The 16,812-nt window shown below is 38.5% G+C and overlaps 1 protein-coding gene and 1 long non-coding RNA gene across 3 annotated transcripts in view; one reads left to right on the top strand and one right to left on the bottom strand.

The window, feature by feature from the left end:
* The window catches only part of LAPTM4B (lysosomal protein transmembrane 4 beta), a 60,796-nt gene extending 52,920 nt beyond the window's left edge, over window positions 1–7,876 (top strand). Inside the window, exon 7 of the mRNA XM_068184307.1 lies at window positions 5,834–7,876. Coding sequence (XP_068040408.1) covers window positions 5,834–5,908 — 75 coding nt within the window. The 3' untranslated portion in view covers window positions 5,909–7,876. The remainder of the gene's footprint in view (window positions 1–5,833) is intronic.
* A 6,422-nt stretch (window positions 7,877–14,298) lies between these two features.
* Window positions 14,299–16,812, bottom strand: LOC137470690 (uncharacterized). Of its 2 annotated transcripts, XR_010997207.1 has the most exons (3): window positions 16,518–16,812; window positions 15,734–15,803; window positions 14,299–15,294 (listed from the first exon to the last, which is right to left on the bottom strand). It is a non-coding gene; the product is annotated as an uncharacterized lncRNA (long non-coding RNA). The 2 variants fall into 2 exon arrangements; XR_010997206.1 differs by lacking the exon at window positions 16,518–16,812 and having other exon boundaries at window positions 15,734–16,009.

Raw genomic sequence — 16,812 nt, 5'->3', positions numbered from 1 at the left:
AGTGACTGTATTTCAGCACTGCATCCAGCACTGGCATATTCTTCCCATCTAACACTATTTACCCTGTGGTTACTCTCCCTGCTCTTTTTAATAAACAGACAATACAGCCTGAGCCTGCTGACACTTTGTATTTGGCCTGTGTGGAACAAAGGGCTCCTTTTGCCCTCTTTTCTTTTCCTCCACACATACTCACATTGGGCTTCTCTAAAGATTTGGGTGACTAAGATGCAAAGGTCGCTTCTGCAGAAGAATTATATGCAGTACATACAGAGCTGTGGTGAAGAGCTTGAGATAAACATTTCAGGCATAGGCTGAAATTTCTGCAAATACATATTTAGTTTATAAATATTTCCACAATTTAGCACCTGTCTCATACAGTCATATCCAAGTGTCATCCAAGAGAGTTTTGACTGTCTTGATGTTTCCAACTTCTTTTAAGAAGTTTCAAATAATACACCTGTTTTACAAGTGTGAGATCCTTCTAAGGCAAAGTAAAACAATTTGTCAGAGATCCAAATGATAGCAACAGGACTAGGATTAAATTGCAGTAATGACCCTAATTCCACACAACTATTTATTGTCATCTGTCCCTGTCATCTCTGTGATGTAACCTGAAGTCTTTCAGCATAAAGCCAAGGTGTTTTTACTGAAAAACTAAAGTTTGAGAAAACATCGTGAATGCTCACTATAACCATCAGTGCTTATCATAGACCCTTTTAATCTATAGCTTTTTTTGGCATTTAAGTTCTAGAGGGTGTTGGATAAAAGTATATTAGAGTTGTGTTTGTTTCTAACAAGACAGCAACAGGCTTTTTTCTTATAGGAACTTCCAAATGTTTCATACAGCAGCCAAACAGAATGCTGTTCAAACTCAAAGCTGTTGTGTGGCAACTGTACCATTCCATCCAGTGGAGAATACAAATTACTGTTGGAAAAAGCAATCCAAAGCTCTCTGGCAACACATAAAGATTTCTGTTGAGTTCAGTGAGATTTGGGTGAGAATGCAGAAATAATCAATTGATCAAATATTTTATTTTATTCATACAGAACTGAGCACATCTCCTTCAGAAAGGGGAGATCTAAGAGCTTGAGTTCAAACAGGAATTACTGCAGCAATATGAGGAAACTTATACATGTGCTGAAGAATGAACATTTTCTCCTGAAAGGTCAAGTAGATGTGGAATCAGCTGCACAGATATGGAGTCATTATTGAAATAATGCAATATGTCCCCCAAAGCAGGCAAAGAAAGAAACAAACAAAACTCTGTTGGGACAAGATTAGCTACAAACTGTTTGAATATACAAGTATTTACCTGTGTTTCTTCTCAGATATATTTCTAAGCAATGCCTTAAAAAACTTATTCTCAAAAACCAGATTAACTAGGATGTAAAAAATATGAAATGACCTATGCTTATATTAACTGAATATGTTATAGCCATTGGCAAACTCATTTGGTAATTAATTCTTTCAGAGAAGGTTATCCTGTATCATGTGCTTTATAATAGAGATGCTTATGTAATACAATTAACCAAACCACTCAGATGACACCAGCTAAGTCAGGAACAGGATTTCTTATGGGTCAGTTATGGATTACTTCTGGTACTATTATACATGACTGCTTATCACAAAATGCTTAAATGCTACTGGGAACGAAGCCCAGCACTCAGCATTCCTTGTCCCACTTCAGCATAGGGCTACACAGCCCCAGTTTCCCTCTCTCCCTTCCCAGCTGAAAACCTTTAATCTAGAGCATTCATATGGCAGATTGGAGCTGTGGGTTTGAACCCTCTTAGTCTGAGATGCCTAGAGCTCTGATTTCAGAGTCTCTCTGCGATGCTTTTACACCAGACTATTGTACAAACAAATGAGTAATGTTACATCTGGCTGCACCTTAAAGGATGGTGTTAAAATGGTACTTGCTTCTAAAATAAAATTAATGCAGTTATAGGGCTTGTGAAAGAAGTTAGGAGCTTCTGTCCTTCAGATTTTAGGCATGCTATAGGTCTGAACTCTGCAACTATTTAATCTTCCAAACTTGCTTGCTGATCTACTGAAAAAAGCCAGAACGTCTTCACATAGGGATCACTGAATGCCAACAAATGGGTGGCCTTCATAATTTCTATAGTAACTTGTGAGTGACAATCTAAAACAGTCTGCAAACATTAATCCCACAGCACTCAGGCAACTAGCATACATTTTTCTCAATTCACAACAAAGAAACGCAAAAATGTAATGCCTGGGAAACAAAATGCCTCAGTTGTCTGAGTGGAGATTCTGCCTTGGGGTACCACGTACCTAAAACATGCACATATTTTTTGTACTTTGTCAATTAATTTAGATTGCATCCATTCTAACCAGATTCATAGATAAGACTGAAGAGTGAGTTTCTATTCTTCCAGTTTCTGAATTCAGCCTTTGGTTTCCGTTTTCTGTCTCTGGAGAGCATAATGTACTGCCTGAATATCTATGCTGTTTTATATTCACAGCGCCTATAGGCTTCCATTAACCAACACATAAGGTTTTCATTTAGGTTTGAAGGACCATTATGGATTGATGGATGGTTAAGAGCAGACAGCGGAGAGGAAAGACACAACCACCTGTGGATCCAGTGACAAGATTTGACTGTTGTAATTTCAATGTCTGTGGTCAAAATAATGGTTACAGTTGTGTTCCATTGAGGGTGGGGACCTGCAATCCAAAAAGTTTTTCCAGTTATGTACCTTCAAGTTAGCAGAGGAGCACTCAGATCCCTTCCAGGAGGAGTTTCTTTGTGTCTGATGCAACACCATGGAGTACACAGCGTTTTCTGATGGAGAATTCCCAAAAAGATTCAGGGGGTGTTTGGGATCCTTAGTGGTCCACAGTCCTCTTCAGGAATATGACCACTGTTTGACCCCGCTTCTGCACGTGTGCTGTGGTCACCACAGAACAGGGAAATTTGCTCCAGAAAAGGACTGCCCTACCTTTGTACAATCTCAGCTTTCCAGGAATGTTCTGTTCCAACTTGCCCACTTGAATGGTCATTAGTGTTGGAGGCATAGCCTTACATTATCTCCTCGCTGTCTGTCGCAGCACATGTCACAGTTGAGACAGCCATGATATACAGAGTGTCACCATACACTTTCAGAAGGCTTTAAGCATTCACCCATACAAAGTAACATCACTTCAGAAGGCTGCAAGTGTCTGCTGTTTTTGCTCTTTAGATCAGCCTTTTATATTCTTCGTCTTACATGCATTGCACCTGTGTGCCCTCTGTTCCCTTTGGTGGCTGGTCAGTGCACCTGGACACTCCATGGTTCATTGCTTTCAATACTGCTTTTCACAGCTGTAGCCCATTGGGGATGAGGCTTGGCCACAGCCCCACTCCCAAATACCACAAACTGTGTAGCTACAGCTGTCCCAACATCTACAGGCATTCCTATCTCCTCTCACTTCTTGTTGAACTGCTAATGAGAAAATGTCTTCTGACGGTCCTTAGGGCCATTGACCCATTTATGAGGTTTGGGTCTGCAGAACGAAGAAGAGTGCTTACCTCCCAAGATGTAAAAGCCTCACCAGGAGACTTTTCTCCTACCAGACAGATTTTGTTTCATACAAGAGTGAAGGGAGTGGAGAAGTTCATACATATCATTAATTCTCCAGGCCAGGAGACCTATGGAAAATGACAGCAACCTCAATGCTGAAGTAATAATACTGATGTAAACACAAGATTCTTAGGACACATGGATTTAAAAGAAGATCAGAGCGCAGGAAGAAGTCTTGTCCATTATTTATCAGCTCATCTTTATCAGCTGGAAGATGAACAATTCTTTGGATGACAGCACCTGCTGTTACTTCTTGTCACACCTGATGAAACAGACTCTGAACCTGAAAGAAATGGATCACAGGTTGGGGCTTAGCATTACAAAAGTGCAGTAAGACTGCTATATCTTCACAAAGGGAAAGGAATCTGTAGATCAGATTTAATTACTAATTATGTTGTGTTATAATAAACTAATAGACATGTTTCAGTGTATTTGAGAAACTAGTGCTTTTTAGTAACGTGAGGATTTTACTATAAATTCTGTTATTAAACTAGTGATCAGGGCTAGGGAGGGGATTTCAACTATAGTGCTTTTCACAGTTAACACACTTTAGCATTGTGATTTACTGAGGTTACATTGCAAAATATATTTATTATTTTTATCATAATATATATTTGAAATTACAAATGTTGTCCTAATTTCACGAGATAAATTGTCATAAGATGTGTGCAGCCTTTAAGGGTGACATAATTTATTAAATGCTTTTCAAATATGAGGGTTTTAAATTGTGTAGTGCATAAAATGCTGCATTTCCAAGCTCAAACATATGGTATTAATGAAGAGCAACGGCTCTGACAATTTCCTTTCCTAAGTAATGAAACTTTTCTGATTAAGGGCTGAAGATGCCAAGGTAGCCATTCTGTAATCTTAACATGCACAGATGTACTTAAACACATGGTCATCAATGCATGTTTGTAAACTCACATGAGTATAATGTGAATCATACTTGGAACTATCCCACAAAAGTCTGTTCCAAAGTCTATTTAAATCTACAGAACAATTCCTACTGATTTTATATATTGTGGTTGATGTCCAAAAGGAATGATTATGGATGTTTCTTTGCAGAAGGCAGGTTATCAACTTCTGTAAGAATTGGTGAAATCCTCTCATGGCAGAACACCCTATGGATAATCCTTATGTACATTTAGACAATCTGCTTCACATGCTCTTTAATGACCAAGAAGAGATGCTGATAAATCTGGAAATTCCACTATGAATAATTTATCATCAGCTGCATAAAGTATCTCAGACAGTGTACCTCAGTGATATTCTTACTTTTTATTGAGATATTTTAGGAAATGTACACTCATTCTTCATTCAGATATCTGTTTTACCCTCAGTCCCCGCTGGGGTTCACAGACCAACTTCTCCTTTGTCTTTTCACATGCAAGCTAACTAATGTCAGTGCAGGTGCCATTAAAAATTGCATGATGGCTGGCATGCTTGCCTAAACAAGTAGGTATCTTGGTTCAAATCTCTCCTCTGCCCTGTGTGGCCTGAACTTGCATCTCCCATATCCTAGAAAGCTGCCTGGACTCCAGTGAATAGGGTTGATATATGACTTAACCTGTCCTAATTTCCTAATTGCTATCAGATGTTGAAGGATTCACTGAAATGCTTCTGGGAGTATAGATCTTCCTTCTCATGGCTGAGTACTCCAGAAGTATAAAACTGGAGATTTATTTAGACATTGGGTAATTTGTTCTCCATTTACTTTCTTTTTCCCTACTCCAAAATAATTATTAGCTATTCCAGGGAGGGCTCAGAAGGAGAGGTTTTCAGGACTTTTCTCACTCTGGCAGTTTGAGAACTTCGCCAGGAGACAAGGTTTAGCACTCTTGACAGAGGAGAGCTGCAGAAGAAGCAGCCACTATTACTGCCAGATTGAACAAACTCAGGTACCAGCAGAGAATGGATGAAATCAAGCTGTTACTGAGGTTACTATGAAATGAGAAGAAATCATGTTTTCTTTCATAATGAAAACAGTATACATATTGAAAAGGAGGAACTTCAAGCGAATATTATTTATTTTCCTAACTATTCTGCTCCTGCTTAATAATTTACTCTTTTTTGGTTTGGGGTTTTGTCTTGGGATTTTTTTTTGTTGGTTTGTTTGAGGTTTTTTGTTATTTTGGGGGTTGTTTGATTGATTGGTTGGTTGTGGGCAAGGCCTTAGGGGTTTTCTTTTCTGTAAATTTTATCATCTGATTTCTTTTTTAAAAATAAAAGCTTTTTTCCTTTCCTTCAGGTCCTGTTACCACCATATGATGATCCTGTGAATGGAGCTGCTAAAGATCCACCACCACCTTATGTGTCAGCATAAGTGAGAGTGCTGTGTCCCTAGGGAGGATAGCTTTACTTTACAGACATTGAAGCAATAGTTTGATAATTTCATTTCCAGGATATAACCTCTGTGGGTTACACTTTGCTGTTTTGCTGACATATTGAAACCTAAAATGTATGACTCATATTCTGTAGATAGTTTTAATAATTTGCTGCAACTACAGTAGTGTTTCAGAAACTATTGAACTAGTTTCAGAATAATTCTGGGTAGCACTAGGGTTACAGTAGTCACTGAATAGCTTTTTCCACCATATCTGACATACAGTGCTAGAGAACGTAGAACTTTGCATTCTCAATCGGGTTCAGAGTGTAACTTATTTTTTTTTTTATTTGTAAAACTTCCAAAGCATTACAAATATGTTTCTCGGATGCCCACATTCAACTTCAGAATACAGACCAAGTCAAAAAAAGTTACATTCCAGTTCATTCCTCTTCTGCAAGTATTTTTGAAGTTACTATGCTATGAGTGATGATGACTGCAAGAAGAAGAATTAGTCTTATGCACTGTTCTCATCAACCTGGCTAATGGGAAACATATTTAATTGGGAAGGATAAGTATGGGAAATGACAGTAGACAAAACACTCTACGTGTCACAAGCCAGAACCTGTGGTCTACACAGACTCACTTTGTCCCAGCCTGAAACCTTTCTAATGCTCAAAAAGAAAGTTAGCAAATTCTGATAATTTTCTTTTCCACCTACACACCTTTTTCCTCTCCACTAACTTCACAAATAGTATTTTGAGGTCACAAAATCCCTGCTTTAAAGTCCCATGATTAGGTGACAAAGCTATGTCTTTCACACTCAACACGCAAATTTTTTCCCATCGGAATGTGCCTGTAAATATCGCAATGTTCTGCTGAGTGTAAACTAAATTATGCAGATTCTAAGAGACATGTCCCTAACCTGTGGGGAACCTAAGCATGTAATTTCCTTGAGCTTTAGCAGATATGTTTTGTCTGTTTCTCATATACATAAATGTTGGAGGACTAGATTCCTTTTATGACTGAACTGGTTGTACTGAGAATCTTTCTCATGGGGCTTATCCATCCATGAATGTTTTTGTGAGGTATTTATTTCTTCTCTAGAGAAGTGCCTCCTGCACATGTAACTTTTTGTTTCAATGAAGTTTCTACTTTTAATTGAAAAGAAACATGAAAAGGGAATATAATGTGTGTCTCTACCTCTCCTTGTTTCCCTCTGCATTGTCTCCTCTGCTTTTGGGGCGATTGTACAGGCTGAAGCTCAGCTGGTGCCATTGCACAGCACCCCAGGTAAGGGCAGTGCAGAGCTGAGTCACAGTTTGGAGGGACACCAGAAGACACCAAGGTGCCATCTCTCCTGTGGCTGGGCTGGCATGTGAGTCCACACCCTTCCCGAGGAGGACACCTGTTCTCACCCTTAGTGCATTGACTCCATTCTGCCGACTAAAGAAATGGGGAACTTATCCTGACTTTTTCTGGAAAAGAGCTTTCCAGGGGAACACAGGACCAACAAATTCTTTTCACAGAGATTGCAACTGTGAGCTGTTCTTGCAGAAGCCAGGGAAGGAAAGGACAGACTCTTTCTGCCTGTCTCTTCCACACCCCTGGCAAAAGGCAGGTCCCCATCTGGTTGTTGAAATTTTGGTTCATGGTTTATCTACTCTGAGATTGAGCTAAGCAATGCATTTGAAGGAACCAATCCTGAAATCCATCCACTGATCTTTGTCACAGTCCTATTTTTTTCCTTTCTGAATAATGCCATCTACTCTCATTACAGGTATCTTTGGGAATTAATCTGAATTTGGGGGTTGTGCTGGCTGGCTGGGCTTCTGAGCTTCATTTTCTTTCATTCTTGACAGATTTGTGAAGGATGTTAGGCAGTCATCTGTTTGAGAAAAGCTGGTTGTAAATACATTGCATCTGTGTATACAAACTTCTCTACAATAAAAGGGATTGTTTCCTCAAGACTATGGAGATATTTTTTTTATTGTCTTCCAAGCACAAACATACACAAATTCCTGTCCAATCAGTCTGTCATAATAGAATTTTCTCTGTAGAGGACTAAAAGATAGAATTTTAGTCAATTCATCATCTTTCCCATCATACTGTATAAATGGAGGAGAGGACAGTAAATTCTATTATTTATTGCATGGTAAGACCAAAAGATAATTCAAGGTTTTAGTTCATTGTCCAAAACCACAGGCATTTTTTCAGGTCTGATGAAGTGTGTAATACAGAACAGGGCTAAACTGAGCTACACTGAAAGCTGGGGATTCCTTTTCTCCACACCATAATAGGGATAATAGTGCTAATTCACATGAAATTTCTTAAGACTTTAGGTTGTCTCACTGAGGAATCAAGACTTCTTCATACTCCCCATGCGTGCATGAATGTGAGTACAATGTGTCCTGCCAGAACTCCCCTTGGATTTGGTCCAATTTGAGTTAAAGAGGGCAGGAAGGTTGTGGTATCAAAACCATGGCATTTTTGCACACAGAGTAAATAGCTGGGTAGGAGGCAACAGATAATGTAATATAAGTTTAGTTCTGGTGACATATCAGAGGATCCCCATGAGAGATGAGTTCCACTCCTTCCAAACAAAAATGAGATTCTCTGGGTTACATGAAGAGACATAAACTCCAGCTGAGGGTTTTTATCCTCAGATGTTGAATTCATTCTCCTTTTCCATGTATAATTCTGGGGAATCTACACCACAGCTTTTCTGTAATTCATTTTTTAATAGTCATCTGTGACACAGCCTATTAAAAATCTGGCTTCTTAAGTTTCTGTGTTTTGGGAACTGCTTACTCCTAACAGTTTTTCCCAATATTCCTTGCATTTTTTCCTTTCTCACAGATATTAGGAGCATCTGCTTACTCAAATGCTCTCCTGGTTTTGTATCTGAAACTCTTAATATAGCTGCTTTTTACTAATAATTTTTAGCAACTTAGGAGTGGAAAGAAAATACATGGAAGAAATGTTGACATGAAACATCATAAATATAAGGCCAAAACCAGCAAACAGGAATCTAAACTTTGATAGCACAAGAAATATAAGTAGATCTTTTGCTGAAATTTCTTCTGTTTTTTTTTTTTTTTGTGTGTTTGTTTGTTGTTGTTTTTGTTGTTTTTAATGTGTGCTACAAGACAATGCAAGCTACAAATGCTAAGGCACAAATCAAACTTTTCTCATATGTGCCTGATGCTTTTATTCCCGAATGAACAATGCAGCAATGCAGCTTTCCTTCATTTTACACTCATCTATGCTTCATATTGGAGAAAGCAACAAGGAATTTGTAGTGGTGACCCAACAATATGGCACTCATGTTTATAAGTATATGAACTTTTCTAAAACAATTATTAATGACCATAATTTTAGCTGTTGGTCTGTCTGTACTTCTTTGGAAAAACCTCTGGTTGGTAAAAACAATCCAGTCTTGATATGTTAGCAAAGGCCACACTGAATCAATATACAGCCAGATAAAATCTTGGCAAGGAAGCAGAGCAAATGATAACCAGTCAACAAGTTCCAAACAAAGGCCAAATTCTTTCAAATTAGGGCATTCCTCCCCACTACCCTGTTGGCTAGGGACACCATGGACAGTTTTAAAAATTGTTGCTAATAACAAGTCTGTGCACACTGGTGCTTGGAACGTGCAAAATGGAAGACTTTGCTACTGCTAAGGGCAGAAGGAAAAGAAGAGCAGGAACAAGAACAGAACATGGGAGGGCAACATTCATGTATATCTTTTAAACAGCACAGAAACAAGGTTCACTGCTGCAATATTGGTTGTGTGTCCTTTCTTTCTCCTCTGATATGGTCAGGAGAAATTATAATTGCTCATGTAACCTCTTATATTAGCTGTTAGACAAGCTCTGTTCCAGAATTCTATCACTGAAGTGGATGATACCTTTGTCTTACTTTCTTTAATGCAAGATCTACAGATTAATATTTCTAAACCAAAAGGACTATTGGTTAAATGTCTGCCAAACTGTCTAGTCAGACAGATGACTCTAAACCGCTCCTCTGGAGCTAAGTTTTGTCCTTAGAGACTTCTTAGATGCTCTCTCCATAGAGGCTGCTCTCCTTATATGCTGCTTCTCTGGAGCCAGGTTGTATCTTTCCCATTTACCCATCTCTATTAGCTGTAGAAACTGCAGTCAAATACCACAAAAAAGCATTTATTGCAAATTCACTATGGAGATGTTTCAACACTATCTCAGTTTCCAGCTCTGAGAAATCCAAAACAGCAGCTATAGCTATCTAAAGAGAGGCTTGGCTCTGATAAATCAGGATTAGTGTTCTTTCACAGAAAGACTCTGGTATTTGTACATGATGTCTCCACACCCCTGGGTTTGACCTGGAATCGTTCTGCAATGTGGCCAGCTTTTCAGCTGAATAGCTCAGCAGGGTGTGGAATACAGATCTGTGACCTCCTGCCTGCAGCCTGTGTCTACCTCCAGCAGAAGAGGATACTCTAGCATCGGGAGTGAAAGCCTCATTGTCACCCAGCCAGCAGATACAAAGCTATTTCAAAGCAAAAAGGCAGTTCTACAACTATACCCTGGACAATGAGCTACAACAGTAGTTTGTTTTAGTGAAGAACCTTAGTGAAATTTAATGCAGTAAATTATTTTCTTTTTCTTCAGAGGAATTAACTCTACCATAGCTGAAGCCAGGACACAGATTATTTAAATATTTCATACAGGAGGGTTTTTGGGAAATAATGAAATGTTTTCATTTGTAGCCAGAGCTGGACTTAATTAATTAGTCTGAGTGGAGGGCGCAGAGTGACTTGGAAAGCTGAATAAAAAACAAGGACATGAATCAGACCTGCAGCAGGGCTGGCTACTTGGCTTACATGAGAAGCTTGCTAGCCAGCAGGAACAAAAGAGCAGTGAAGCTACTCTGAGGGAGGGAGCTGCAGCACTGCGGAGTCTCTGCAGGCATTTCAGAAGACTTCTGTTTGCTCTTTGAGGTCGACATGGCCAGCAGTAGCAGGGATGAGCCACATGAAGCTTTTTAGCCCAGGACCTGGGCTCCATCACAATACCTATGTGCATCCTGGTAATAAATCTAACAGGCTTCTGTTTCATATAAACTTTCCCTAAGTATGTAAATACTTCTGGTTTTTGAAAGGGTTGGGGTTTTTTGCAGATTCTTTTTTTTCCCCATGTAATATTGAATCTGTTTCCCTTTCCAAAACTCCCCATTTCAGAACCCTTCATGACAGTAGAGACAAGGATGAAATTAGAGGTCCAACATGGGTAAACTTTTAGCATCAAATCTTCTGACCCCATTCAAGGTTAGGATGGGCAAGGTGCTCTTCAAAATTCAGATACATCCTAATAAGATGAGATATGTTCTACTTTATGGATGGAAGATATTTCAGCCTTCATTCTGTGCTGGAGGCAAGCACAAAACAGGCACCCTCTCTCTTACGGAGAAAAGGTGTCTGGATAGGCAAGTAGTTTTATAGTTTTATTTTGTGTATCACCAGTACACTAGTTTAAGATCAACAGATGAAAAACAAATCAATGAACACTGCAGGAGATTGATACTATTTATATGAATGTGGTCATTCCTGGCAATATCAGATACACTCACCTGGGGCACCAAGGACAATGAAAGTAACAGAACAAAGGCAAGAGCTGGCAATTAGTTAAAATTATTTATCTTTTGGGAATTTATAAAGTCTTCTTCCCATTAAATCATTGGAAAAATGGGATGAGTTTTTTCATTTCATTAGAGTAGAGGATGAAATTAGTTTTGTCAGTTGGACAGAACAGCCTAAATTTCCTGCTATTGTGTGATCCTGCTGCTTTACTTCTCATAAAAAAAAAGCAGCTAAAAAAGTTCAAAAGGCTCTTAAAAACAGAATATTTGATCCATTAGTGTTGGGTGTTTTTTCTCAAAAAAAATTGAACTTAGCTTATTTTTAAATGCAAATATTTTCCTTTTAAATACACAGGTAGTTAGTCATGGTATCTGTGGCCATATGTTCATCTAGAACTGACTGGTTTCTGTTTCAAATGTATATTTTATTTGTGGTTTTTTATCTTGTGAATTGTCTGCAAAAAAAGCCCAAAGCACAACATAATATATCGTTACCTTTTGATTACTTATTCCTCTCTGCAATTCAATTTTTCAGCCTGGATAAAAACCCTGACATAGTAATTTGGACAAATAAGTTTCAAATAAAGGTAATGTATCACTACACTCAACAGACACTGTGTAAGCACTCCAGGGGTCTGGAAAAGCAGCCCCTGGTTAAAAAGGGAAGCTCAGAAAAACTCCTCTGTCAACTGTTGCATTCCTATTAGCACCAAGCAACAGAACATGCATGGTTCCATAATTGCCACTCTGCAGGTGTAGAGCAGCAACATTTAGATGTGAGCTGCCTTATCTGTGGCTCTTGTACAAGAGGCTGCACCAGCAGCGCAGTCCCAGTGCAGCTCAGAGCAGTTCGTTTTACATAACCAGCCTGAGGATGAGCTAAAAAGAAGGGTGTCTAAGAAAAAAGGGAGGTGGATGTTTGAGGAAACAAACAAACATCTAGCAAACAGCTTTGTCTCAGGGGTCCTGAGACCAGATAGAGTCACAAGCTGGGAAAGTATTAGCATGTGACCTCTGGTTGTATTCATGGCGTCTACATGCACCCAACATACAATGTCTTTCCTGGCCATGAGCTAGGTGCATACTTAGCTCACATTCCTTCTGCTTGTTCCTTTTTCAGTTATAAATCACCTCTGGCAATGCTTTTCTGAAATGCAGGCAGAATAGATCTACTACATTTCCTTTGCCTCAAAAAAACCCCACAACTGGTTGGATGAGCACATCCTAATGTTGAGAAACTAATTCTGTACTTATCACCTGTTCATGTTTTGAAACATCTGTATTTTTTTTTCTTCGAATTTTGTTCTGAAGTGTTTAGTATTATTTGGATCAGAATAGAAGCTGAGATGGCATTTGTACAAATCATGATGGTCTGAGGTATTTATTGCTTTTCAGTTTGATATGCCTGTGCTAGGATCGAAATTGTCTCCTCCCCTTAATGTGAATGTGTTTTAAGGTTCATGTCTCCCTTGCTTGTAGTTGCTGCAGCTCTCGCTCATTATCCTGCCTTTGTCTGTGTTTTCTGTAATAAAATATTTATAGATAGCAAAGTCTTTAGCATAGCATAGACAAACAGAAGCAAGACAGATTTCTCAAGGAACTAGATAAAATTTCTGTTAGTTTCTATTGCAAGCAAGAAAAATTGAGGTCTTACTAAAAAGTAGTTTGAAATAAATAAATTTAAATGGTTGTTAGTGCAATAAAATGTCTATGGCTTTTGCCAGTGGAGGAATTCAGCTTGTTATTTATTGAAAGGCAAGATTTGAAATGCTTATAAACAACATCATAATGTTGTTGTACTATTAACTGTCTTTATTAGTCTACAGAGAGATCAAACCATAGTTTTTAAATCATTCAAAATGTTTGTATCTGATAGCCTTATGACTGGAAATGTAGAGTGTATGTGTAATATTAGGTCATAGGGTTTATAAACCACACTGCACTGCAATTAATCAAGAAGAATTTGCAATGCATATGCAAATTTGAGTCTATCAGTGGAAGCATCAGTCTTAATTGTTTAATTAGAAGAGACACCCTTTCCTGGGTCCAGTGCTGACTGAAATCAAACGGTCTCAGTTGACTCCTGAAGTGCCAGGTCAGCAGGTGTTTGGTATCTTAAAAAAAGAAGAATGCAAGTTCCTGCTAGCTACAGTGAGTTTTCTTGAATTCCTACAATATCTTAAAAGCAAAACTTTATCAATCTTTTCTTTCTGTACTATTCTTCCTAAATAAAGACAAGACATTCTTTTTTTCTTTTTTTTTCCCCTAGACATCTACTGTTGTTCAAAGTACTGTCATGTAAAGCAGGTATGTTACAGCTGGTCAGTAACACTCTGACCAACCATTACTGGTCGTTTGTCAACTACCATATCATTCTCCATTTATTATCACTTAAAAGATAAGGATATAGGATTCGAGGCTAAATAGAATCTGTTTTCCTGAAGAAGTAGGTAGGCAATTTTCTCTATCTCATCATCCATCTAAAAACATCATCCTTCTGCTACATCCACAAATTCTACTTTGGATGTGCACTCCACTTTTTTCTTTGCTGTTTTAAGCATCTCTTCCTATAGCTAGCTACCTGCCTGACACATGATTCTAATTTGTACATGGTACATTATACCACCTCTAAAAGGAAATGAAGAGACAGATATTTTGCAAACCCATACTGTTTTCTTACTTGAATTTTTTGCATTCAGCTGACATTTTATATAATTCCAGGAACATGCTACTGGTTAAAAAGAAATTCAGTAAAGACTCAAACACAGATATAATGAAAAGTGTTTATTTCTCACTTGTGGTAAAAAGGACTATCCTGAGTGTTAGTGATAGATCAATGATACATGAATTGCACAGTTCTGTTCACAATTCATGGTTTGTAAGCTTCATTATGTACATATAAAAATAGGGGAACTGAAACAGAACAAAGGGTTTTAAGGAGTATGAAGGTGTAAAGAGCTTGCACATCTCTCCCACACTACTGTGGTCATCTTGCTGTGTTTTATTTCCAGATGTTTGAGGATTAGAATCTTGACAAGATGTGCCTCAATCTAAGAAGCATTTCACAGTCTTAAAGCAAATGAAAAAGGCAAGTAACTCCCAGGTGTGCATGGCTGGACATGCAGGCTCAGGCCCCTTTTGCCTTGCTGTCTCTGTACCACTGCAGACTTCCATCTTTCTGGGTGCCAAGGATAGCAGCTGAGGTCAGCCACAGGGGCTCAGAGAAGTGGACAGAAGGCAAAATTTTGATTGTTGAGGCCCACATATTGCAATTAACTAAGTTCTTCCTACTGAAATTCTCTTGGAAACTCCATTTGACTCTTCAAAATGTTTTGGAACAAGAAAATCAGAACTCTTTCAGATAGTAACTAAAAAGCAAGCATTTGCCTTATACATAGGTTACATCTTTTCTTAATTTTCTTTAGAACTATGTGGTAGCTTATGATTGCCATCCAGCCTGGATAATGTTTACTGTGAAAAAAAATTGATATATGATATCATCAGAGGCAGGACTCAATGAAGTTATATACTGTTGGTAAATACATTCTGAATTCATCCACAGACAGCACTCACCTACTTTATTTAGCTGAAAAATTGTCCTGGGATTGCTACTCTGCCAAGTATATTCACAGGCTTTACTTCTGCTGTAACTTTGAACATGTGAGCAGGAAAACTGCATTTTCAGCATTTCCCTTGGCAATTTAAGCCATGCCATTCTTAAATTCAACTGTCCTTCAGAATCCAAGACAATGTTTTCTTACTCAGTTCTGGGACAAAATTGACATCACACACACAAGAAGCCCAACTTAGATCTTACAACATGATCCAGAAAGCATGCAAATTGCTAGCACTGAATCAGTCCTTGCACAATGAAGAATATTCTAAATGTAATAATGTCTTTGGATTCATATGTGTGTCTGGATCTTGAATGAAATAACAAGGTTTTTCATGAATCTTATGTAACGTCTGTGTTGTGCTCCAAATGAGCACCCAAATATCATCCAAACTACAACTCTGGCAGAATTTAGGCAGTATGGCTCTTGACCTAATGGTGTTCATACAGAATTATATAAATCAAAGAATAAAAAAAGAAACTTATATCAACATTTAAAATGTGGTGTTTTAGATGCCCAGCAGCCAAAGGGTAATCAGTCCATTCAGATCCCTGGGGGCTTTTGTGGCAACATTTGCAGTAGAAATACCTGCCTGATCTGTCATTGCTGTGGCTCCTGGCTTGAGATTTCCTCTGATTTCCTCTTTAGTGATGATATTACTTCTTTAAAAAGGAAAGAGACTGTCTTGTAGCAGGTATCAACAGGAGTGTGGTACTTAAACTCATAAGTACATCTTTAAAAGAAAAAGTTAAAACAAAAAGTATAATTAATGAATGCTGCCTGGCTCTGCATGTCTCAGATGAAATATATTTTGTTAAAAGGACATAATGATAATTTATTAATCTACTCTATATATGTATTATATACATCATAGGTATTAATATACAGAATATATATGTACATATATGTGCATATAAACAAAAGCTTTGGTGTTGATTACTAGAAGCATCTTTTCTTTTGGCTATGGTACAGCTGTGAATGCTGAGCCACAGTTAAGTCTGTCTGATGAACCATCTTGAGGAGATAATAGGAGGCACCAAACCCTGCACTGAATTTAGATTTAAAAGAGATTACACACAATCTTCAAATTAAGTATATTTTCAGAGGTTTTGGTGGTTTCTCAAAAGAAATCACAACCTTAAAAAATATTTGACTCCTAAAAGTTTGGTCCTGCAATGCCTAGGTTTGTGGAAATCAACCCAGTAACTTGGTCCTTCATGGAGTTCATAATGAAATGTAAATGTTAATCCCTTTGTTACCAATCTTATTCTAATATCCAGAAGACAAGGAGGCTGGGTTTGCTGCCAGGGCTGTGCAGAGGACCTTGGGAGCCATGGAGGTCTGTCCAGCTCTCCGTGAGACTTTGTGCTGGTCACCCTGTGCTTGCTCTCAGGCACTCTTCCAGGACAGATGCTCCAAGCCTCTATGCAAACAGCAGATAGCAGCAGCCATGCCACACCTGCACCTCAGACTGTCGTGCAAAAAACACTAGGAGCCAGCTCTGCTTTTTGTGAAGTGTAGATTTCTGCTGGTTTCTGCTGGTTGTGATGTAAGAGCACACAGGGGAACTTAGGCAGCCAAACAGCTGCAGGGAGCTTGTGCATGAGCTGGGCAGCAGCCTGCCCAACCTTGTACAAACTGGTGTCTTTCTCCATACCAGATCCCCCTGGG

This window comes from Anomalospiza imberbis, chromosome 1 (genome assembly GCF_031753505.1).
Source record: "Anomalospiza imberbis isolate Cuckoo-Finch-1a 21T00152 chromosome 1, ASM3175350v1, whole genome shotgun sequence".
In the NCBI taxonomy this organism is placed as follows: Eukaryota; Metazoa; Chordata; class Aves; order Passeriformes; family Viduidae; genus Anomalospiza; species Anomalospiza imberbis.
This window is presented reverse-complemented; position numbering and strand designations above follow the sequence as displayed.